This window comes from Dicentrarchus labrax, unplaced genomic scaffold (genome assembly GCF_905237075.1).
Source record: "Dicentrarchus labrax unplaced genomic scaffold, dlabrax2021, whole genome shotgun sequence".
In the NCBI taxonomy this organism is placed as follows: domain Eukaryota; kingdom Metazoa; phylum Chordata; class Actinopteri; family Moronidae; genus Dicentrarchus; species Dicentrarchus labrax.
This window is the reverse complement of record NW_026136711.1, coordinates 11,842,693-11,867,383: the sequence shown is the minus strand read 5'-3', so window position 1 is coordinate 11,867,383 and position 24,691 is coordinate 11,842,693. Positions and strand designations below refer to the sequence as shown.

Below are 24,691 nucleotides of genomic sequence, written 5' to 3'. Positions count from 1 at the left end.
AAGACAACTCCAGAGAGAGTGAAAGTGAAACAGACTTCATGTAGTGCTCGGTGGTCCCAGATGTCGGTCGTGTCAGTTCTGTCTCGCTTCTTCAGGAGGTTTGTGATGGACTTCCTTGCCTTCCTGTCTCCAGTGTTAGGTTATGGGTTAAGGTTATGGCGCATAGCAGGTATCATATGGCGCTGTACTGTAAAAACGGCCTGCCAAATAGCCAGAACTGTATCAAGAGCGATACGCTGGCCAAAGGAAACCGAGACAAGAGGCCCGTTTGAGCCCGGACCGGGTGAAATAAGCGACGACGAGGACGAACTTCCGGCGAAAAGTTCCCTTCAATCGAGGGTCGAAGGGTCCGACTTTGAGGGTCAACATGAGGCAGCGGTTGGGGAGAGGGCCGCCGCCGCCGCCGCCTCCAACAGAGAGCTGCCAGTGTCAGCAGAGTGCGAAGAAGAAGAGGAGTTTGACAACGAGCAGTATCGGGTTAGAACCACAGATGAGTTGTACTGTGACTATGATTCAACCTGGGAGACCGAGGAGACTGAGGAGGTTCGGCAAAGAACAAGGTCCAGAAGATCAGCAGCGTCCAGATACGTGAGTGGACCCGGGCCGGCTGCATGTACTCGACTCTGCTTTCACTTTAAGCCTGCAGGAAGTGTCCTATATTCAGGCTTTTTAGCTGTGCCTTTTGGTCTTGTGATCTTACAGTGATTTATATTGCATGTGGGGAATCACTACTGCAACTTGTAGACTGTTGTTACATTTTCAACACTGGTTTTTGGGCCAGGGTGACTTGGCAAAGTATTACTATAACGGTACTGCGATGTGTTTGTTGTTAGGCCTACCATAAATAACTTGCAGCGGTATAGGAGTACTAATAGATATAGTGTACTGCATTCAAAATCATAGGCCTACTTAAGTAAAAGCATTCATTATGTATCAGAATTAAAAGTAGTCAGTAAAATTAAACTTGTCAGTGTTTTACTGTTGTGTTATTTTGGATTAATATGCTTGCAGCATTAATGTGTATGGTGCGTTTTACTGCTGTAGATGTTTAAATGTGAGAGTTTATTTAGTTTACGACGTAGGAGATTTTTTCCAACCCATAAAGTTTGAAATGTTTTAACTGACCTGCCTTTATTTTCTGCTCACCAGAACAAGTTCAGCAGATTTGAAACTGCCGCAATAGACATGCAGAACTACAGGCATGACTACCCTGTAAGTGACACACACACACACACACACACACACACACACACACACACGCATAGCCACAGTACACACTGCAAACATCCACTGTCCCATGTTTAAGTGTAAGCCATGCACACATTGTTCTTTTGTATCTCCCCGCAGTCCCAGAACATGCAGTATGGCTGGAAAACGAAAAGATCTGTGAGTACACACACGATGACTGTGTGTTAATATGATAGTATTATATGACTTTTGCTTTATATAAAAAATAAATACGTGTCTAACTGCAGTGTTCTTCTGTTGAGTAGGATGACAAGCCTAACTTGAACTTCTACCTCGGAGAGAAGCCCTCTGAACCAGACGGTAGGCCTACAGTCACAAGCCCACTGTGAAGTCCATGCACATAAACAAGCTCTGTATTGTGATTTAAAGGTCCAGTGTGTAGGATTTAGTGGCATCTGGTGGTGTTATTGCACATCACAGCTCCCTCCCTCCAATTTCTGACAACAGATCCTCCTAAATGTTTCACACTGGACCTTTAATTTGTCAAATCAGTTTAATTGCAGTCCAAATCCAAATATACATCCGACAAAAATAATGTTCTTAATCAAGAACGGGATTAAATCAGTGGTCCACAACCTTTTGAGAAGGTTGACCAGAGTGATTTTCCCGCCTCACATCGTTTCATTTGAATAACTTTTGTCCTGAAGCAGTAAAGCAGTTTATTTAACCAGAGAACAGCAATGACTATAGAAACACTTGTGCTGCAGGAACATCTGGTCCACCCACCAGACTGGGAACTACTGGATTAATCTAATCTACATCTATTTAGATATTAATTTACTTCTACTCTTATTTGTTGTCAGGTATCTACATAAATGCCTTCCACAATCAGTGGTCTAAAGACTATGCTTCACTGGAGTATGTACACACGTACATTCAGTGGTAAGTTACTCTATAATCACAGATGTAATGTAAAACATTCACTTCCTGTTTCTACAATTTGTGGTAACATTTTTCTCTCTAAGGTTGTTCCCACTGCAAGAACCAGGGGTGAACTATGAGGCCAAACCATTGACAAAAGAAGAAATTAAGGTCCTAAAAGCTACAAAGTTAATATTTTTTAAAAGAAAGTGTTTCACAAATTCTGATTGAATTTTTGTCTTTGCTTTAGGATTTTCTTCAAAGCGAGACTGCAAAGAAAAATCTGTTGAAGTCGTACAAGCTCATGTTGGGCTTCTATGGTATCGAGTTGTGTAATGAGGAAACAGGAGAAGTCCGGAGAGCACCAAACTGGAGAGAAAGATACTACAACCTTAATAAGTGAGCTTTGATTTTATTCAAACATATTGTTCACTAAAAGTAACAGAACCTACTAGATTATCTTTTTTGCTCATTTTGCTGTTTGTCATTAACAGCCACACACATAACAGCCTGCGCATCACCCGCATCCTCAAGTGCCAGGGAAATCTGGGGTTCCCCCACTACCAAGCCCCCCTGGTCCGCTTCTTCCTGGAGGAGACTCTCGTCCACGGACTACTGCCAAATATAAAGGACAGCGTTCTCAACTACTTTTTGTTTGCTGTCCTCGATAAGAAGCAGCGCAGGCGTCTTATCAAGTATGCCTATTTCAACTATGACCGTAAAGATGAGTTTGTATGGTGCCCAAAGAAAATTCAGACAATTTGGTCTAGGCTTAGCCAAGAATCAAGATTCTGAGGCTGAACAGTGGTGATTAAGCCAAAGAGGAGTTACATGAAGCAGCCAAAAGCAGAATGTGCCCCAAATCCATTCTACATACTCATTCTAAACACTTCACACTAACCATCATAGATTCAAAAAGAAGCCAATTAAAGTTGACATCAAAATCATAATTTTCCTAAAATGTTATACTTTTTTTTTTGTTTGTTTTTCTGAGATTTGTTGGAGCTATTTCACCATCACCCACAATGTACTTACATTTTTAGCAGCAGTGAGTTGCTCCTCCAATTCCTTTGTGTGTTACATTGAGAAGGACTAATGTGCATCAACAGTACACTCAAAGATGAGCCACATTTAGTATGCATACTGTGTGCTTTAAGTATACTTCATTTTGTTACTTTTCTAGTGTGAATACACTCCACATTCTAACAGCCTGCTCAGAATCCATGGCGTGTCTGAAAACCTGATGTGTCTGCCGCCATAGGTTATAGTTATATTAGATTTGCCTTCAGCAGCAGTTAGCGGAGGAGGTTATCACAAAGCACAAATAACTGTAATATAGGGCTCATTTACATCTGCTAATGTAATGCAGATAAAATATCCAGCCCTGAAGAGAATGTCACATAGGGTCAAAGACAGAAGACGGGGGCGGCGATGATGAATTATCTAGTGACGAAGAGGCATATTCTCCACACACTGCACATTATCTTCACAGGGAAATTTCCTAAATCGTTCATAAACATTTATTGGGCTTTATACACTGAACCAAAAAGTATTGTTATACGTGTAAATTATTTTGTGGCTTTTAGTATCCACAGTTTGATTCCTGGACTTTCTATTCTTGTTTTGTTCTTTAACTTTCACAAACACATGGATGTTTTATACAGAAAAAGTTGTGGTGTTGAAAAATGAAGCACTCTAAGAATTGTTTAACAGTTTGGACTGTGTTCTTAATTGTGTTTTCTTGTTTGTATCCGGTTGTTTTACATGGAGAATTAATAAAATGTACCTAAATGCCTTACATGATCCTAGATTTCTCACTGTTGCATTTATTTAGATCTGTATAATATCATTCATTCATCACACATATTATCAAATACGGCTTCTGTCGTGGAAGGGTTGCATTTAAAGCTGGATCATCACTGAAAACAGAAGATAGAGTCTACTCTCAGTACTGTGTTTGAATGGTGCAGTAATCCTGATGATCATGCATTATAACAGGTTCGGACGTCTTTCTGACACTGGTCACGTGACTCCTTACCACCTGAAGCCACTCATGTATTATTGAACCACAATGTAAAAAAAAAAATCGCTAAGCAATGTTACATTACATTGGGACCAAGACTTAATTCATATTTCACCCAGAAAACAACTATTTACAAAAAGAGACAAACGCATGTCATCAAACGGGTTTAATTGGTTGAGCTGAAAGAAAATCAGGACATTTCATTAACAACCATCGATGGGGTGTATACTGTAGATAGTTGGAGCCTTTAAGTTCAAACCTGCTGGACATATAAACACACATTTGTGTGTAAACAGTGATGCTTTAACTTTCACATTATCCATCTCAGATATATGGCTTTTAATTTCTCTACTTAGAAAAGTATGATTAAAAACATCAGTATATACACAAATACATTCATATTTACATATTGCAAATGGTATGTTAATCACTTACATTATTGTTTTCTTTAAAAAATGCTTTTACAGGAGGAAGGTACATGTAATAGGACTCAGTAGCCTACCTAATACATCTTTAACACAAGCAACTTAGATGGCCTTCAGGATTTTGTTAGTCAAATGTGATAAAACAAACTTAGAAACCTTTAAGTGACAAAAAGAATACAAACATTGTCAAACTTTTTTCTAGTAGGAACACAACTGGAAATTTAACAAAATACTGTTTATCTACATTTACAGTGATGACTTCAACTGGTGAAAGATTTAAATGTCTCTCAAAACAGTGATGTAGTGTCCATAACACAGATACTAGGACATATTCTTGTCATTTTCTGCACTTTTGTCACTCTCCTTGGGGGTATCATGTTTACTGTCCTTTTTCTCCTCTCGCTTTTCTCTACTTCTGCTCCTGTCTCGACGATCCCTGTCTTTGTCTTTGTCCTTGTCTTTGTCCCTGTCTCTCTCTCTCTCCCTCTCCCTGTCTCTATCTCTGTCCCTGCCCCGGTCTTTCCCACGGTCCCTGTCCCTGTCTCGGTCACGTTCCCTGCTTCGGGATCTGTCCCGTCTTCTGTCTCGCTCTCGCTCTCGCTCACGGTCGCGGTCTCGGTCTCGGTCTCGCTCACGTTCCCGGTCACGGTTTCTCCCCCTGTCGCGGTCGTGGTCTCTCCTGTCAGAATCCCTGGGTCTCTCTCTTTCCCTGTCTCTCTCCCGGTCTCTCCTCTTGTCTGTGTCTTGATCCCTGTGTCGCTCTCCCTCCGTCTCCCTGTGTCGCTCTCCCTCCGTCTCCCTGTGTCGCTCTCCCTCCGTCTCCCTGTGCCTCTCACCCTCCCTCCCTCTGCTGCGCTCTCTTTCTCGGGTACGCTCCTGATCACGGTCCCTTTCTCTACCTCTATCCCACTCTCGCTCTCTGCTCCACCGCTTGCCCTGGCCCCTGTCCCATGACAGCCTGGCAGTGTGGGGGACATCCCGCTCTCTTTCCCTTCGGCGGTCCTCGGACAGACCCCTTGGTCTCTCTTCGGAGGGTTGTGAGGGACCAGTGGCAGGTTCTCTGTGTCCTCCTTCAAAGCGACTGAAGCGGTCTCCGCTGCTGGGTTCTGAGTCCTCTCGGGCGGTGCTGGTCCTCCTCCTCATTTCAGGAGAGTGCCGGTGCCAGTGGTCGTCCCTGTGCAGGTCTGGACTGTGGGCTCCCATGCGACCTGGGGGACCTAAGGGAGCCTCTGGTGGAGTTGGCAATAGCGGCCCACTGTGGCGAACAGGTCTGGCCTCATCAGAGTGCCTATCCAAGCGGTACCGCTCTGATCCTCCAAAACGCTGAGATGGGTGGGGTCTATTCTCATGAGGGGGAGGGCCTCTGTGCTCATCAAATGATCCTCGATGCGGTGGTGAGGAGTGTGGTCTGGAGCTCCCATACTGATTATGTGGACTGAAGTGCTGTCCACTCGTTTCGCCACTGGAAGGTGGGCCTCTTCTGTCCTCGTACTGGTTAGGTGGAGGTCCCCGGTATGCTGGACCTGGTGGGGGACCCTGATTGTCTTTAAAAATACGCAGAGAGTTTGGATTCTGGTCCACATTTAGCTTAAAGGAGTTAGAATTGTCTTTGTTATACTGTTCTGCAGGGCCTCGAGGTTGGTCTACCATCTGTGGTTGCGCCCCATGGTCACCATACTGAGATGGCGGGGGACCCCTTGGCCCTGGGAAGTGGGACGGAGGAGGGAGTCTGTTATCAAAGTGAGCGAGAGGTGGCCCCGAGAATGGTGGAGGAGGACCTCTATTTGCAGGGAAATTAAATGGTGGTGGAGGACCGGTGAATCGTGGTGGAGGTAAACTGTTCTGTCCATCAAAAGCAGGAGGTGGGGGAAGGCCTGGAGGGGGGCCTTGCTGTCCAATGTGCTGAGGGGGAATGGAGGGATCAAACATTTGAGGAGCAGGGCCTCTCTGGGCCATTGGAGGGAATGGTGGTGGTAGTCCTCTAGGTGGCAGGATATTCTGAGGAAGTTGTCCAGGAGGAGGCTGCTGCTGTGGGGGTGGCTGGGTGCCTGGCCACTGGTTCTGATAGGGAGGGTATGCAGCCGGCGGTGGGCCATATTGCTGGCTGCTGTCAGCCTGCATGGGGGGAGGACCACGTACAGGGGGAGGAACATGCATGGGTGGAAGGGGTCCCTGCATTGGAGGGGGGCCTGACATTGGAGGAAGACCTTGCATGGGTGGTGGCATAGACATCGGCGGTGGCCTCATTAACATGTTTTGTCCCTGCATCGGATGGGGCGGGGGGAAGTTGGATGGTGGGGGGATGTCAGCTGGAGGTCTGTACTCGCTGTTGAAGCCTGAAGCTGACATGAGATGCGGCATGTGATGGGACTGAGTGTCAACCATTGCTGTGCTCTGAGTGAGTACTGGGATTGTAGAGGTAATTGTGGAGGTGTTTGCAGGCTCATTATAATAACTTTGGGTTGGTGTATCTTGACTATTCTCCTCATACTCTGAGTCCTCGCCCACTTTTAAAATACTGGCAGCATTTGGCCAAATACTGTACTTATCCATCTCTGTTTCCGCCTTGATTGGCTCAGCTTCCTCAGTTTTCACTTCATCCTCATCCATGTAGTTGACCTCCATATCAGGTTCCATTTCCTCTCCTAACAATGGAATTGACACCTCCACCTTGTCTGGCTCCATGAAGGGTAGCATCTCGCTTTTCACTTCCTCTTGAGGCGGTGATGTCTCTGGGCCTTGTGAGGAGTCAGGGAGCTCCGCTACATTAAACAGCTGAGGCTCTTGAACCGCAGGTTGTGAAGGAGTGGAATCTGGCAACAGAGCAGATATCTCCTCTTTCTCCTCGGGTTCATCAGTTGATTTCCTGCCAGCTGTAGCCTGGCGAGGATCCCTGCTCTGTCGGGGATCTCTCCTCTGGTTGATCAAGGGAGCAACCGATGAAGACTTCACTAGCTCCTCAACCTTTTTGCCAAGCTGCAGTAGTTGAGTATTGGCCAAAAGGGATTTGGTAGGTTGAGTTAAAAGTGTGTCCGGAAGTGTCAATGACGCACCAGGTGTAACTGTGGATGACATTTGCTGCTCTCCCTGTTTCTGGAATGTAGTATCCCCAATCTGTTTAAGGCTCTCCAAGATCTTTTGTGGATCTGCTATAGACTCTGTAACAGCCTTAGCTTGACCTGGTGCTAAAGTTCTGACGTCCTCAAAAATGGAGTCATCCTCTGGGTCATATGCCACATCATCACCTTCATTCGCAACCACCTCAGGTTGCTTAGAGGTTTCTGGCTTGCTTACTACTTTAACAGGCTTCTTAGGCACATTGTAGCCCCTACTGGGATCATACTCTTCTTCTGGATCGTACGGTCGGTCATCTTCATCCTCCTCCACCTGTTTTTCTTTAGAACTCTGTGCAAATTGCCGCACAATGGGGTCTAGCATTGTAGCAGCCGGGACGGAGAGTTCCCCACCCTGATCAGAAGGAGAGTTGGAAGCCTCTGAGTCCTTTTTCTTCCCAAAAAGAGTATTAAGGATGGTCTGAAGAGGAGTGGCAGTCGCTGCAGAGGAAGCAACAGAGCTGGAAGAAGATGGGGAGTCCTTGCCAGTGGTAGTGGATGTGGCTGGAGCTTTGACAGAAGATAAGAAAGAAAGGACTGAGGAGGTGGTCACAGTGCTGCTTGAGGTCTCAGAGGAGCTGAGTGGAGGTGACCCTGGAGGAGTTGTGCTGAAGGGGATTTCAAGACTCTGTCGTGAGCTTCTTTCTGCTCTAACTGAAGGAGACGGCTTTGGAAGACCACTGTCATCTGCATCTTTGGTCTGAGTCTTGGATCGTTTTTCTTCAGTTTCCAGTGGTGCACCAGCTCGCTTTCTGTCCTTCTGGCAGATCAGGAGGCCCAAGAGGAGGTTTGGACGAGCTGGTTCAAGCCCTGCAAGGAGGACAAAACAAGAATCTTAGAAAAGATTTGCATGCAGATAGCTAGCAGATACAATGTCACAAAATAGACTGCCATTATTTATATGAAGCTACAAAAGGTTTGATAAAGCATTTCTGACTTTTGTAATAAAACACAGGAGAAATGAGAGCCTTTAAATACTTAAAATACAAAATGTAATGTCCATGATACATACAGAAAGAACCAGAAGCCCAAAATATGCTATCAGATATAAAAGCAACGTTCTCCTAACTTCAAAACATATCCTTTAATACAACAAAGGTAGTGATATGACTATGCACGTTTCCATGTCTACAGTACGGCAAATAGTCAGTAGACAATAAATGTAATGATGAATTCAAAAACATGAGTAATAAACATGTCAACATTAGTAAATGAGTGCCAGCTGCAGAGAAACATTTGTTGTCAGTGACATATAGATGTACTGCCAGATATAAGCAACCAACCACTGAAAAAAGTATTTACTAAAATCTGGACTGTACCTGTTAATGGCCAAAACACAATTGCAAGAAAGACTACAACAGATAGAGAACTATATTATTCTGTTTAATTCACAGAAATTTGATTTGGGATCATTACCAGCGTAGTCACAGAATCAGACAAGTTCTGAAATAGTGTTATTTCTTCTGAATCTCCTTAGGTAATAAAGAAAAAAATGTGTCCAATAATCTCTTTCTGAGGCACAATGTGCAGGAGTAGATCTACTGATGTTGGACATCCTCAGAAATGGACAATCTGTGTACTTACCACAGCAATAGCCATGTGGGTATTGTTAAAAGTGTTGTATAATCAATGGTTGAAGGTTTAGAACAAGTGCTGGTTCTTCATTTAAGAGTGCATGTTAAGAACATTTTGAGAACGTTTATTCCAGTGCAACATATTATCACATGAACACCAGCAAGGTTTAAAATAATGTACAAGTTACCTTACAGCGATTAATTAATTACACCGTTGTTCAATTATGTATGTATTTATGTATGAGCCAAGTCTTAAAAAACAAAAGGCTGAAACTGGACTCAAATAGCACCAACCTGCGATGCAAACTTCCTTTATTAGAAATGTGTGATACAAAGTCAGATACACAGCAGACAACACAGCAGCTGTTATATGCACAGAGGACTCTTCTGTGGGAGACTCAACAAGGAGTGTCAGTGCCCCCTACAGTACAAATAGTACCATGAATAAAAGCTCTCATTTCAACCTGGGTTCAAAAACAAAATTGACACTATATACTATACTCACCACAGGTACGAACACAACATAATTTAACAGCTAAAATATTAAAATAAATACTTTTACATTCATGTCACCACAAAGGTATATTGCTGTATCCCTTTAAATCCTTACCTGGCCCATCAAACGGTAAGAGTTTGGAGGGTAATGGATCCTTTGAGCCCAGTGGGATGAGATATAGGTCTTTAATGCGACGGTTGTTGTTAGCCACCACACCAAATCTTTTCCTGCTGCTAAAGTAAGAGAAAAGAGAGACATATGCCACCTCCTCTTCCTCTGTGGCTGGGTGGAAACGGATCAGACACAGTTCCTGCAAACAGAGACAAAAAAAAAAGTATGCAAATTAGGTCATTTTAAATAAAGATGTTAAGCACTTTCATACAATTTATTTTTCTTGCAAACAAACCTTGGAGAGTGAGGTTTTCAGTTTCCCAACATAGTCCCACACTGTGTTTGGAGATATGCGTCCTCCAACATGAATGGTGTCTGGCAAATCCTGAATAACATTGACAAAACTATGTATGACGCTTTTGATTAAGTGTGTGCCCAAATGTTTTGCATTCAATAGTTACTGAAGTTTGCAAGCTTGAGCCTGCAAAATGACTAACCTCCTTCAGGTGTTCAAAGGATCCTGACACCAGATAAGCCTTGGTCACAAACTTAGCCACCGACTGCATGTTGATAATCCCTTTCCAAATCTTCTCTTGGCCGTGGAGGAAGATTGCTGTCTCACCCTCAAGAGGGGGCTCAGAGGTACTGTAAAACCAAAACCATCTCTCTTTTAGAGCAAAACCAAAACCCAAGTCTCATTCTCGTACACAGTTGATCATATATAGGGTTATTCTTAAAGAATAGAACACTTACGCTACCCCATCATACTCTACTGTAGTATCACCTGTTTAGAAATGTTACATATATATTTTCATGCAATTTGAGCACACAATATAGCAAATATATTACTAACAATTCTTAGTATGCTACCAAACCCAGCTATAACGGGACGAGATAATATATGGAACCACATTGAGCACCTTGTTTTCGTTGTTTTGGACACAGCTACTGAAGGTGGTGGAGCTGGGGGCATCGGCAGCGGCGCCTTGGGTCCGACCTCCACTGGAGCACTAACAGGAGCTTGGACTGTTTCTGCTGAGTTGTTGATGGGTTTTTCTGGGGCGGTGTAGGTGACAGTCACACCGGAGCTGTGTCTGGCCATGCGTGGGTCTCTGCGGGTGATGCTCACAGAGGACACGGTGGGGGTGACGGGTGCGGGGGCCGGAGCTACCAGCATATTGAGGTCCTCTTGATAAAGCTGTGGCTGTGATTCTGGGACAGCAGGCTCCATGTTAGACTGGTAGGATGGAGGGATTCCATGTTGGTAGGCTATGGGGTCTTGGTGCTGGTAAGCAGTGGGGACCAGTGGCTGGCCGGCGGGAGAGACGTCCCCTGACCTAGAAGAATGCAGCTCTTGTCTGGGCAGCTTAGTTTCAGGCTTCTTGGCCAGTTTGGCCTTTTTAGCTGCAGGTTCATCTTCCATCTTCTGACCTAGAGGGCAAAAAAAAGAGAAAAGTTATCTGTTGTGTAATAAATCACGTTAAATCCACTGGATAAATGTAACCCCTGGCACTTCATATCAGCCTCTCATTTACCTGTGCATATTTTACAGTTGAGGTCGAAGAGGTGAGTCCTGTGTTCAGAGGTGGTGTCTTTGAGCATGGTACTGAAAATGTCTGGCATGCTGCCGCCACTGTTCCCCTCGGCAGAGGGCTGAGCTGAAGCTGAAGGGGTGGAGCTAGACTCATCTTGGTCCTATGGACACAGAAAAGAAGCTCTTTATCAAATCTTAGGTGAACTGGAACAGGTAAACCTTTACATAACAGCCACAATTCTGGATTCTTATGATGCACAACACTGTATTTTGTGCAAGGTAGTGCAAGTAGGTTCAACGCATAGTCATTTTGAAGAAAGACAAAGCTTCAGAAATTAAGAAATTGCATTCAAGTTAGCAAGGTAACAAACCTGCGATATCTTCGCTATGGTCTTTACTTTGCAAGATTTGAACGGTTTGTGTACTAAGGTCGTGCAAAGGTTAAAAGAAAAGTGTGAAAGCTAAAGAAAGACAGCATGCTAGCACTTACTGCAGCAGAGGCCATGCGAGTAGATGAAGTGGTGGTAGAGATACATACATCTGCATCAGATGTTGGTGGAGCATCCTCCATATCAAAGCTATGTGAGCCAGAGTCATGCCTGTTGCCCAGTTTGGACTGCCCCGAATGGGTCCTTGAACTGGAAGACTGGGCCTGCAGGAGACAACCATAGACAATGTAGCCGTTTTCATGCAACCATCCTGTAGAACAGTCTGTTTTATTACAAACTCAAGTGTTTTCGTTAAAGGGAATTTACCTCAGGAGCATCGGGCTTCCTCCACTCAGATATCTCTTTGGAAAGCAACTCTTCAGCACTTAGTCTCACCAGTCTGAAGGGACTAACCTCACCGCCCACCACCCTGTAGAACAAGCCCTGAGACAAACATACCACACAATATTTTAACATCTCAACATGAGGGACAATAAGTAGCTTTACATACAGAACTTGGCTGTAAATGTAAGCATTAGCATGTTTATGTTGACTCACTTTGTTTTTAGGGTCTTTCAGGTTGAACATGAGGGACCTGTATTTGTTCTTGTACTTGCTGTCAGTGCTAAGGCAGAGGTTAAACATTTCCTTTTCAATGGCAACGGCCAGCCTTCCCACCTCACTCTCAGTCATTTTCAGGTCATCACTGTCGCTCACCCTGGTGCCAAGGAACACAGCAACTATTAGTGCTTGTTGTATTTTACAAATAAAAGCATTCTGAACTGGTTTCTGTCGGACTCTTACCTCTTATAGAGGATGTCTGTCAGCGAGCGACGGATGTTCTGTCTCATCTGATTGTTGGGTGGAGGTGGCATAGGGGACACATGGGGCACTGAAGCAGCTGGATGTGGAGGTCTGGAGGAGGAGGAGTGGCTGGAGGGAGCTGAAGAAACTGTAGACGATGGAACTCTGGAGGATGAGGAGGACTGACTGTGGGATGGAGCATCCTTTTGTTGTGGCTGCTTCTTAGGAATGGTAAAGTTGGACTTTGTGACTCTCAGCGCTCCTGTGACGTGGATCGGACCTGGAGGGAAGGGAGACGGGGTATGGACGGGTGACCGGCCTGGTTTCTTGGACTTTGCTGCGGTTTTACTCAGGGGTGTGGCGGGCTTTTTGGACGCCTTTGAGTTGGTAGTCTGAAGGGAAGGCTTCTTGCCTTTCGGGGAAACCTTGGCTGCTTTAGTGACCGGGGCCTTCTTGTTTCCTTTGACTGGTGTTGCGGACGCTGGGGAAGGTTTCTCAGGAGCCGGGACTGGTTCCTTCTCTTTCTGCTCCTTCTCGCTCTGCTTCTCTTCTTTTGGGGGGGCTGGAATCCAAGAACAAGATCAAACATTTTAAAATATGCCAGCATCTACCTTATTGTGTGATAGTACATTACACTGCAAATAATCAAGATTTTGGGTCTATAATTCAGAGACTATGGTGCTATAAAACATATAAAACATATAAAACACCACAATGTAGTACACATTTCACAGCTCAAAAACATTGTTACTTGTGTGGACACATTAAAATTAACATTCTGGAATAAACACGAAGTTGACAACTGGGCTAGTTAAAAGGCCCCTCTTTATTTGTGGCAGTGGATGGCAGATACATTGTGCTGTTTACGCAGAAGTAAGTATTTTCCTCCCAAACATTATTTGGTGGCAATGATCTTCGGAGAAGAGTATACAAGTGCCTCCCCATAAGACAGCTCAGTACCCATAAATCCGCACAGGAGGAAAGGAAGTGATGCACTTGAGTCTTGAGTAAACTCTTACTGTAAACTTACGATCAGCAATTAGTGCAAAGCAAAGTCTACAACAACCAGATTCTCTTACTTCAAAGTGACAGACAAGCAACCTAAACCAGTTATTCACTGGCTAAAATGTTGTTAAGCCCACTTGTTTCAGTGCCTATGTGAATATGTGGGTTAGAATAAAAAGGAAATGAGTTCATAACTTACTCATTCTTAAACTGTAAATTTAAAGATTAATTCATATCATGAGCACAGCTACAAACTCTACCCACTATCACAAGTTGATGAGGTAATGAGCTCAGACCTCAGAAGTAACTAGACCCAAGTCATATTAATGGCTGTCATTTGAATAAATGATGCAGGTACACATGCATACTATTATTCTTAAAACTTTTCACTTAAAAAAAAAAAGTATTATATCAATTTGCACCTAAATTTATATTTCAATGCACACTTGTCAAAACTCTTTTCAAACAGTCATCTGCTGATGCTACTGTGTCATCTATTGTGTCCATGTAGCATGCTAAAAGCTGAATCAGTACAAGCATTAACCCCACTTGGACATACAAACTATGCACCTACGACGATGTATAAACCACAATAATATTGTGCAGGGCAACAGTATTGAGACCAAAAGCAACCAAAGTCAACCATCTTCTGAAGATATGTTATCTCACCAATCAAACTATCACTCAGCAAAATATGGGCTATGAAAGGACAAATCAATGAGCCATAATATCCTATTAATCACAACAATCATACTGATCTCCTGACCTGAAGATGATGCATTGACTTCAGATTAACACTTACTATCAATTAAGATCATTCTAGTGCCTTCAATGACCTCTTATAAAAGTTAAAGAAACTAAAATGTCCACATTTCATAGCAACAATCGTTCTCCTCAATATATATCAGAGCTCATCAGGTACTAAATGTGTGTGTAAAGCATTGAGCGTGGGTCTCCCTCTTCTGCATCAGGTCTTCAGCCTTCATCTTCTGATGTGGCCGTTCAGAACTTCACTGCATTGTCTTCAGGTGGTCTGGTCTCGGTGGCATGGCTTCTTTCCCTTCACTGGCCGTTCACCATCTGGGGGCTCTTGAGTGTCACATCTCCACAGTGTGTGTAGATTTATCAGATGCATACGCTTGTTTGAGCTGAACTGGTCAGGACATCCTACAGCAAGCCAACACTGCTCACATAATCAATCGAGGCATCCTAAAATCTGTTATATCACCTTTTATTTTAAAGCCAGTTTCCCACTGAATAGTGAGGCATCATATTCAATATGAATAAAAACAACAACTTTGAAACAAGTCAGCCTGTTAAAAACAAAATAAATGATAGGAAAAAACACACTGTGGTGCTTGAAGTCATCAGCTCAATATGAGCCATGTTAGCCCCATCAGTCCACATAAACATGGGGAAATTCTGGAGGTACCTACCTGCTGGAGAAAGGGAGGGGAAGGACCTTTTTTATAGGTCCAGCAGCTGAGTTGATGAACCCAGGAGACACTTAAACACGTAATTTGAAATCACACACACACACACACACACACACACACCAGTCCACTCATCACATTCATACATCTGATGGTAAAGCATCATAATCGGCTCAGTGCTCTGAAATTGAGATTACTGCCCTCCTTTCCTCTCTACCACATGTGCCGTTATAGGTTTTCATCACCCCCTGCAGTTTAACTAGGAGGTACTCCAGCGATTTAGTATTGCACTTCCAAAAAGTTGAGACTTAACAGTCATATTAAAAAAAGAAATGTTCAAAATTGATGCAGCAGAAGCCGAGGTATCCTGACTTCTCATCTGTAGTAGATCCAGAAAAAACCCTGCTGGATCCTACATTTCCCATAATACATATGCATCATGTTAGAGCCTATATCTTTCAGCCTACTGCCTTCAGTTTGTAACGCAAGCTTTCTGTTAAGGATTTTAAGTCTTCAAAGCCCAAGCTGAAATAACCTTGGTGATGTCATCAGAATGACTTTGCAAAGCTCTTCCCGAGCCACAGAAGACATTATACAACTGTGTTCACAGGCTTAGTACGCCCACCTTGACTAATAAAATTATCTTCATGAGTGCTATCTGTGGAGTGCCCCTTTCAAAATAAATACATTCTGGATTATTCAATACTTACCCAACGCCACAAATAACACTTACCTTTCCCACAGCTGCCAACATTTCACTGAGTAACAAAACCTTTACATTATCAAAATAACACTTCAAATCATTAAGTCTAGCATACAGCTGAGTTCATCCCTCATGTTCTTCCCCAAACGTAGGGATCATTTCTAAATGATGTTAGCACAACAGGAACCACATTTATAATGGAAAAACAACAATGTGGTTTCAAAAACAGCCCAAGACCTTCAAAGAGATACATACACTTTTTGTTTAACACTGTTGGTGATATGGGTGTAGTCTTTTCTGGTGTTACTGCAATGTAATTATGGTCGCTGGACCAGGATGCAGTGGCTGGCGGGGGCGGGTGTTCCTCAGCATGCTCATCTTCGTCATCCTCATCTAGATCGGGGCTGTAGTCTTCCTCACTGTCTGACTCCTCCCGGGTCTTCTTCTGCGTCTTCTTCCAACCAGCGCCGGTCTTCTGGGTGGACGGGGAAGAAACAGGCCTTTTAGTGACAGCTCTCAGCAAGCATAGTTTGATTTACTAAAAACAGTAATGTTTTATTTCAGCCATTCTAAAAATAGATTCCCTCTACAAAGCACTGCTAAGTGCCAGGAAAATCTGCCCTTGGTTAACTCTTACAAATCTTTAGTCTGCCTTTTCTCCATTTTTGTTCTTTCTAACCACCGTACACATAATGTGCCTAGTACATTTCAGAGTAAATTAATAGCATTTCTGCATACTCAAAGCTCCGGACTGGCCGCCCCGTTGCTCTATAGCATCCCAGCTTATGTAAACCTGGGCACATTTCTGTGAAACATGTACACTTTGTACTTTTGGCAAGTACATTACTGGTCTAGGCTAGTGAGCCAAAAAGTTCTTAAAAAGTGGGCCCGGTATAACAAAGCAAGTTCAACATTGTCAGGCTTTCTTTGTAATTCTTTTTTTTACCCGCAGCCGGCCTTTGGAAGGTTCAACCTCACACAGGCCCATTTGAGAAATAAGACCTCAGCATTTTTTAATCTAGCTATGAAAGCACATGAAGTAGGCAGCAGTTGTAACAAATTGTAACAAATCAGTTCTAACAGCAACATATGAGAAGCTGAGCATTTAACACCAGGGTAAGACCGCTGACTCCTGTGGGGAATTTTCATTGTTGCAGAGCCAAAATTAGGTTAAGCGGGCTAATAAAAGATACAGAACACAAGCACAAAAATCAAACCAATGACAGTTAAAAAAAAATAAATAAAAAAAAATAAAAATACCGTTCAGGCTGTATACTGTTGATATTTTCAAGCCTATAGTTAAACTCCTCTATAATGTCCCTAATATGACATAAATATGAATTATACAGGACATCAGAAATGCAGATAATGTGATTGCATAAAAACGTGCATTACAACTGTAAACAAAATGCTTTGTAGGTAAGGTGTTAAGAGCCACATTCATTTAGATATTCTTTTGTTAAATAAGCTGCCATTGTTTGGGTGCACTGGGGAAATGATTAACTTATACAACCCTCCCTCTATAACATTCTCTAGGGCTGGAGATTACCCAGCAGCCTTATTGGGTTACAACATAGTATTTTTTTCATTAATAAAATAAATTACCTTGTAAAGCAAAACAAATCATTCTGGGTGTATAAATGCATTGCTTGACGGCTTGAAATACTTGTCACACTAATCTGCATGCAGTGCTTTTGTCCAGTTAACGATCCAGTGGGAATGATGACTCCCTTGTTTCCATGAGCCGACTGGTCGGTAGACGGGTCACTGAACTTAACCTACTCCATTGCAGGTTACCACTGTGATCTGCTCCTGTTAAATGTGAGTCCGTTGCTAACCAACTAAATTTGCTTTTTGGGGCAGGCACTTAAACATCAAAATGTGCCGACTTTAGAAATTAGCAGCTGCCAGTTACATTTGTTAAGCAATTCCACTTCCGAGTACTACTTTAGAGCAACAACAATGCTTTCTAAACCGTTTTAAATCAGCAAGATTTGATTTTAATTATATATTTAATGATATATAGTGACATTGTTAAAATGATCAGGGTGCAGCGACAGCAGAAAACGTGACACTGCCAAGGTAAATCTTCTTCTCAATCCCACATATGCTTGTAATACCACTTGAGTGTGTTATTATTAAGTAATAGTTGTTCCATACATATGAATATAGGTTATTCACATCAATGCAGCTACTTATGTCTGTATATAAAAGGATGCAAGTTATCATGTTATGATTAAAGCATGTACATTATATTGTTCTGATTGAAGTCGTTCAGAGACATGGTAGAAACGTCTTCAATAGTGACAGCAGACTCCTCAAGGATTCAATGCCCAACAACACAAACAATAAGCCATTCAGCAAACAACACAATGCATTTTAAGAAACAATTTCTCAAATGTGATAAAGACATGAGATTGTTTGGCAGTCATACACAACTTCTAAGAAAATACTTTCCACTGCCATCACTGATATTATAACTAGAATATTACGTCTGCTACCCTGCACAGCTTTTCACATTAGGTGAAGCATTAACATTTTTGCTGACATGTAAAGGGTGTTATTTCTAGTGGTCCGAGTTACCTTTGGTGTAGACTTGGTTTTCTGGGCCCTCGCCTTGTCCTTCTGCTTGGGCTCTTTGACATCAGTGATGGACTTCATGGTCGCAGCGGCATGCCTCAGGATACAGTCGTTGCCACAGTACACAGAGTCTGGCTGGGCGTTATTCTCACAGCCAGGGCCAATACACTTAGGAAGGGAAGACTCCTCCACAGCCTTCTTCCCGGCCTTCTCCTCCTCTGGCACATCCGCTGTCGTTTTCACCTCCACGTTTGACGCCACTTTCTGCTCTGTGTCTGGTAGTGCTTTCTGCTGTGCCTTCTTTTCCACAGTCGGTGACGATTTCTGGTCTGCTTTTGGTTCAGCTGGCTGCTGTATAGTCTGCTTCAAGTCAGTACATAATAAAATTAACAGCTGATGACGAGTAATGCAATATCAGCTTTCTGAATGAACTACTCATTTTCTTTATTCTTTATAATTGTAAACTATGTTTTGCAGAACGACTTTTAGTTTTAAGTTGTGGCAGCATGCTTGATGCTATGCCATCTGTTTGTCCACAAAGATTTATCTGGAGCCACTTATTGGGTCCTAATCTGCACTCTCTAAAAACACCCATTCAGACTCAAAAGACTAACAGTTGAAGTCATGGGCACTGCACTCTAATCACAGCTAAATAACAATTTCCATTTTTCCCACACATTTAAATATTTGACAGTGACTGTATTGAGATGGCATTCAAGTATGAACTCTATAGAATTAAATAGTTTAGCGTGGCATCATAGTAACTTTTAAATAAACTTAGACAATGATTTAATAGCTGGGCTCATAATCATTAAGTAATTCAAAGTTGATCAGCTGTAACCTACCGGCTGAAAGATCTTTATCTTCTTTTTCCCAGTTGGATTAGTAGCTTTCTCTATCCTGCCTTTGATGCCCTGGTCCTCTGCTACCTTCTCTTCAATTCCAGCAGATGTGGAGGACGGAGGTGCTGTCCCAGCCTGAACAGCTGACTGACTGGCATCTGCTCCACTGGTTTTCTCAGCAGTTGCAGAAGAGGTAAGGGCAGAGAGACCAGAAGTTGAAGGAGCAACGTCAACTTTGAGCTTTCCGATCTCTGTGCTGGTAGAGAGGATGGATGTGGCGGGTCTGACCACCTGGTTTTTCTTAGCAGTGCAATTTGGGCAGATGTAGTCTTCCCCATTTCTCTCCATCAGGCGCCCGCGGGCCTCAGTGATGCCCACACAGTCTCCGTGGAACCACTCCTCGCAGCGGTCACAGCAGATCATGAACCTAGTGTGCAAAGGACATTTATAGTGTCAACTTTCTTTTAAATAATACTCAAGAAAAACTGGCTTTCCTCATACTTTCGAGTAGAGTCCGACTACAACATGACAATGAGAAATCGGACAGTGGTTGTAGCTACTAGCCTAGACAAAGAGAGCACATTTAAGTAAAATGTTTACATATATATTTACATATACCCAAAAAAAGCAAGTGGCAATATGCTTATTAAAATGTACAATGTATCTCATTATTTACACTTTAAGTAGACACTGCAGTCATTGTGATCACAATAATAGCAACAATGGATAAAAAAATATAGATAGAAAATTACCGTTTGTTGTGTTTCTGGCGACAGATGCAGTAAAGTGCATTGGGGTCATAACCTCCTTCGTCAGAATCAACGGAAGATGAAGACGAAGACGTCGAAGAGTCATTCTCATCATCATCATCATCATCATCGTCGTCATCGTCGTCATCATCATTCTCATCATCGTTCTCATCATCATTGTCCTTGTGTGTCTTTTCAGAAGCTTGGGTTGCTTTGGGTTTGGTGTCACCCTTGACAGGAGTGGTGGCAGGAGCAGAAGCCTTAACAGGCGTAGTGTTTTTATTGGCTACCTTCTTTTTATTTATGTAAGTTCTTATTGGTCCTCGTTTTACCAGCATTGCTGCAGGCTTGTCTGCGCCATCCTCATCAGTCTCTTTGTCGGTCTCCTTCTCCGTTTCCATGTTGTCATTTTTATCTCCATGTTCGTTCTTCTCCTCAACACCACCCATTTTCTCAGAGTCCTGCTCTGGCTGAGGCTGTACTGTATTAGTGCTCCCTACATCTTCAGGACTGGGATAACTTGTTTCATCTTTTTTTTCTGATAACTGGTCCTTAATGGCAGAATCTCTGCTGTCCTCTTCATTCTCAGAGCTTCCCTCATCTTTGACTGTCACTCCGCCGCCTCGTTGGGCCTGTCTGCCACCTCTGGTTTTCCGTTGGGTCTGTTTCCTTGCGCCACTTCTCGTCAGCCTCTCTGGGGACTCTACCTTGTCCTCTACAGCCTTGGTGTCAGCGTTACCGTCAAAGCTGGCCTCTGAGGCAGTCTCTGCATCAGTAGGTGTTTGGGAAGGAGGATCTCCACTTTCTAGACTGGGAGGGGCGCTCTTTCTTGACCCCCTTTTGGCAGTCAAGAGGAATTCCTCTAGTTTGTCGGTACGCTTAGACTGCCTGCCACTGCGACGTACAGGACAGCGGTTTTCAGGGCTGTTGGTTGCTGCCTCCACTGGCATCTCTCTCTTTGCAACAGTGGACCGTCGGAAAGCCCAAGTCTTCTTTACTTCGCTGCCAGCCCTTGAAGATTTATCTGGCTCCTCTAATGTCTCTTTGGCCACATTCTTGCTTTCAGTTTGAAACTGTACTATATGCTCACTATCCCCTTCTCCAAAACCTGTGAACAGACGATCAAAGAAAGCTGTGGGCAAAAATGATGGCATGCAATCACCAGTTAAACATAGCCAAGAAACTGATTGTTTTGTGATCAAGCATACTGTACAAATGAATTAAAACAAATTTGAATATGATCTTTAGACTTGGTTATGACTTACTTACCCTACTTTTTTACCCAAATTTTATATCATTCAAAGCTCATAGAACCTGACACAAAAACTGGTATTACGACAACGTCCCCCCCCTTTATTATGAAGGAAAAGAAGCTCATCCAAGGTACCTTGAGAGCAGCTATCCATACGGTCCTGGCTCTGCTCTGGCTCAGGAGCTAGAGAGAGCTCAGGGCTCACATTCTCCTCCATAGATGATGGAGTCAATCACTACTTTCAAACTACAGAAGAGCACAAGAGACCAGCTATGAGTCACTCTTTTCAGGTAACAATATGACATATACTGAAAGCCACCTGGTGCTGCCATATTTTTGACATGTTTCTATAGTATTATTGCTCCAGAATACTGTTACAAATATAACACTTATGTTTATTTGCATACGTACAAATTCAACAAATCTTTCGTAATGGCAGCTCTGTTGAAAGTATGCAATGGTGTAAATTCTTCATATGATACCACTACAATCACAGTGTAGCCAAACAACCTCATTATGGCTGCTATAAATGAGAACAGATGCAATAATGAGAGGAACACAAACACATATCTTAAAATCATAAGAGCCATATGTATCAACAATGATGTGTTTGACATATCGGTCAATATTAGCTTCATGCAACATATCATATTGGTGTATATGTCGAATAATAAGCAACAAGAAATTGCAGTACAGAAATGCCAAACTAGGCTTTAACTAGGGTTAATTTGGAAACGGTGTCTAGTTTGTGCACCAGGAAGAAATAAGAAGTTGATTTGTAACTAAATGTCCCACTCTATACATAACTTGGTCACAATTCTGTAAAAGGAATAATAATAATAATAATAACAACAACAATAATCTAAGGGATCCGTTTTAAGATGTTGTTTATACCCATTATGTTTTTATAACTCAGACAATGTCTTTTTCAGATTTTTTTTAAACCGCCAAATTTTGATCTATCAATAGCAGCCTGTACACACTGTAGACATTCAAATATGGATGCGTTTAATGACACAAATACATACTGTATACATGTGTCCGGAACCAAGAGAGTAAGCCATCACACTTTACATTGATCAGCCTAATCAAAATCATTAGTAAAATTATTGTTTTATCTGTTAGCTTTTTATATTTGTAGCAGGATTTTCCATAAGAATGCATAATGACAGATGCTGAGTGTAGCATGTTTGCTACTAAGGGTGACGGAAAGTGGCAACATCTAATGCTGCAATATAATATATATTTAATATATGAATAGTAACTACTTTAGCAGAATATTACAATATAAATTGTACATGTTTTAACTTAAAATTACAGATGTAATGTTTGCTATTTGAATAATTTGGAATTTGATTTATTGGGATTAAACTAAAAAACTATGCTATATAAGGGTCAGGACATTTTAGGCACTCACAGGTCTAAAACCAAATTTGTTATGGCCCAATGCAATAAAGAAGTTGTTTATGTTGATTGTGATTGGCTAAATCTTTGTTAAATCGTTCTGCAAATGATAATTAACAAAACTGCACTACACAAAAAACAAAATTGCTATTCTCTAACGTAAGAGTAGGTAATGAAAATAGCCAATGTCTGTACCTGCAGTTCAGCAGTGATGCGTAACAGAGTGCTTCTTCAAACTAAACAAAGGCTTCATCGATCCTGGTACATGGATAAAGGGATCTGTCAGATAGAGAAAAACACAAGTTAGGGTCAGAGCGCTCTGCGCTTCACAGAAAGGCTAGGATGCAACAGCAGTGAGGATTTGTTTAGTTAACACAAACAACACTAAGTGGGGTCTTTATCATTTGCCCAACTGCTCAATTGAAATGTTAAATTGATGGTTTAATAAGGCACAATGATGACTTTGCAGCGTTATTCAAAGTCACAGCAAATGCATAATAGAGCCAAATATGAAGGAGGGAACTGCTGACAATTCACAGTGAGTGAAAAAAGCTTAAAGAATAATTGAACTCATTGAATAGTTGAATGCATCGGTAGGAAATGGCATCCTAAATGAATCTATAATCACTGTTTCTGCTTTTCAGTTGAGGTGTCGATGAGCCTTGCACACTGCACCGCAACACCGGATAAAACATCCAACCGAAGACTGAAAGTGATTAAACAGGATCCATCCAATGGTGCGCCTGTGGTCACGACTACGTGCCACGTGAAGGAGGGGGGGGGGCTGTTGCCATGAAAGGTGGGAGGGGCCCGGGACGAAGATCAAATTTGACAATATATTCACACATTAAGACAAAGCGGTTAAATTAAACTTCCTGACATGTACAGGTTCAGCGGTGACAGGTGTAATAACGTTACACATATTGGAGGTCCAGTAGCTGCACACGGCCTTAAGGCAGTGATATACCGCTCAAATCCCAATCTCAACCAGTTTAGCGTGTGTATAGTCAAATGCTGTAAATGTGTATGGATCAGGTCAGAATATACACAGGAGAAATCAGACATAAAACTACGATACGAAGGACGCACACCCGACACCAATGATGGCCGCTAAGACAACACTGTGCCAAACCCCCAACGTTACGCTATTCACCGTTAGCTAACCTAACACCATAGTGATATAAACTGTGTTGAATTACTGCGTGGGGCACACTCGGCAACGCCCTGTGTAACGTTAAGCACATCTTTGCATGCATGCATCTTCTTCTTCTTCCCGTCGACTACCGTTTCGTTTTATAACGAGGAACCGAGCGTTGAAAAACGTGCACTTGTAGCTAGCAGGCTTGGCTAACGCTATTAGCCACCACGAGCACGGCTAGGCTAACGACAAATTCAACCTGTAGCTGTTAAAGTAGCCCCTAAAACCCAACCACGTAATTACAGAACACTGAACAATGACAGACATTCATTTGGTAGCAATAACCATATCTAACTGACCAGTGTGAATGACCAGAGTCAAATGTAATCGCGTAGTTTGTAACTCAGGTTACCGTGAGAGCTAACGTTAACGTCAGGCGCATCCTATTCGACAGTGCCTCAGACAACCCCTGTGTGCGGGCAGCAACGGAGACACGGAGGCATCCCACACAGAACACAAAATTACACTTAAAAACTATCATTTTCATTTGTTGCATTCTACCCACCTACGCGCTAGAAATACCGATGATATGCCCTCGCTCTTCGGTCAATCCTCCATTTTCCATTCCCGCTGGAGCTAGCGTTAACTGACTGCGGCAGATGGCTGACGGTTTACACAATACGCCCAGTGTGTCTACAGCGCCCCCACTGGCCAGGAGGAAAACTGAGCAGGCACAGGCAATAATGCTGGGGTTGTTTGGCCTGTGGGGCAGCCTTATAAGGTTTTTAGTTTACAGTTGACTCATTTGTTTTCGCATTTTAACGTAGTATTATAATCTGGAGTAGTAAGAGATTGTAGCTGGTTTTTTTTCATCTTTTATCCAACTTCTGCATTTGATACAACATTGCAGGATTTTGACTTCGAACAAGTCTGTATTTAAACTCCTAATAAAGCTCTTTTTCAGGACC

At 42.7% G+C, this 24,691-nt stretch overlaps 2 protein-coding genes across 8 annotated transcripts; one reads left to right on the top strand and one right to left on the bottom strand.

Annotated features, from left to right (window-relative positions):
* The first annotated feature begins 12 nt into the window (after window positions 1–12).
* On the top strand, window positions 13–3,912 carry LOC127372146 (opioid growth factor receptor). The gene is made up of 8 exons (XM_051415586.1): window positions 13–588; window positions 1,150–1,212; window positions 1,348–1,386; window positions 1,494–1,548; window positions 2,052–2,130; window positions 2,214–2,280; window positions 2,360–2,508; window positions 2,604–3,912. Exons 1-8 carry the CDS (start codon window positions 61–63, stop codon window positions 2,902–2,904), a joined length of 1,281 nt encoding a protein of 426 aa, XP_051271546.1. The 5' UTR covers window positions 13–60; the 3' UTR covers window positions 2,905–3,912.
* A 371-nt stretch (window positions 3,913–4,283) lies between these two features.
* Window positions 4,284–24,419, bottom strand: LOC127372370 (death-inducer obliterator 1). 7 transcript variants are annotated; one of them, XM_051416002.1, is made up of 17 exons: window positions 24,289–24,419; window positions 22,781–22,864; window positions 21,317–21,427; window positions 19,933–21,061; window positions 19,184–19,607; window positions 18,342–18,701; window positions 16,014–16,233; window positions 12,618–13,179; window positions 12,372–12,531; window positions 12,141–12,257; window positions 11,876–12,037; window positions 11,387–11,546; window positions 10,772–11,282; window positions 10,349–10,496; window positions 10,147–10,236; window positions 9,855–10,050; window positions 4,284–8,480 (listed from the first exon to the last, which is right to left on the bottom strand). In XM_051416002.1, exons 3-17 carry the CDS (start codon window positions 21,396–21,398, stop codon window positions 4,879–4,881), a joined length of 7,923 nt encoding a protein of 2,640 aa, XP_051271962.1. In that variant the 5' UTR covers window positions 21,399–21,427; window positions 22,781–22,864; window positions 24,289–24,419; the 3' UTR covers window positions 4,284–4,878. The 7 variants fall into 7 exon arrangements, with proteins under 7 accessions (XP_051271962.1, XP_051271967.1, XP_051271964.1 ...); XM_051416007.1 differs by having other exon boundaries at window positions 11,924–12,037; XM_051416004.1 differs by having other exon boundaries at window positions 16,014–16,230.
* Window positions 24,420–24,691: the final 272 nt, after the last annotated feature.

Coding starts and splice junctions, on each gene's coding strand:
- LOC127372146 (XM_051415586.1), top strand. CDS start 61: ATGTCGGTCGTGTCAGTTCTGTCTCGCTTCTTCAGGAGGTTTGTGATG. Junction 1,387..1,493: donor GCTGGAAAACGAAAAGATCT/GTGAGTACACAC, acceptor TCTGTTGAGTAG/GATGACAAGCCTAACTTGAA. Junction 1,549..2,051: donor GAAGCCCTCTGAACCAGACG/GTAGGCCTACAG, acceptor ATTTGTTGTCAG/GTATCTACATAAATGCCTTC.
- LOC127372370 (XM_051416002.1), bottom strand. CDS start 21,398: ATGGAGGAGAATGTGAGCCCTGAGCTCTCTCTAGCTCCTGAGCCAGAG. Junction 16,234..18,341: donor AAACCAAGTCTACACCAAAG/GTAACTCGGACC, acceptor CCGTCCACCCAG/AAGACCGGCGCTGGTTGGAA. Junction 12,532..12,617: donor ACAGACATCCTCTATAAGAG/GTAAGAGTCCGA, acceptor CCTTGGCACCAG/GGTGAGCGACAGTGATGACC.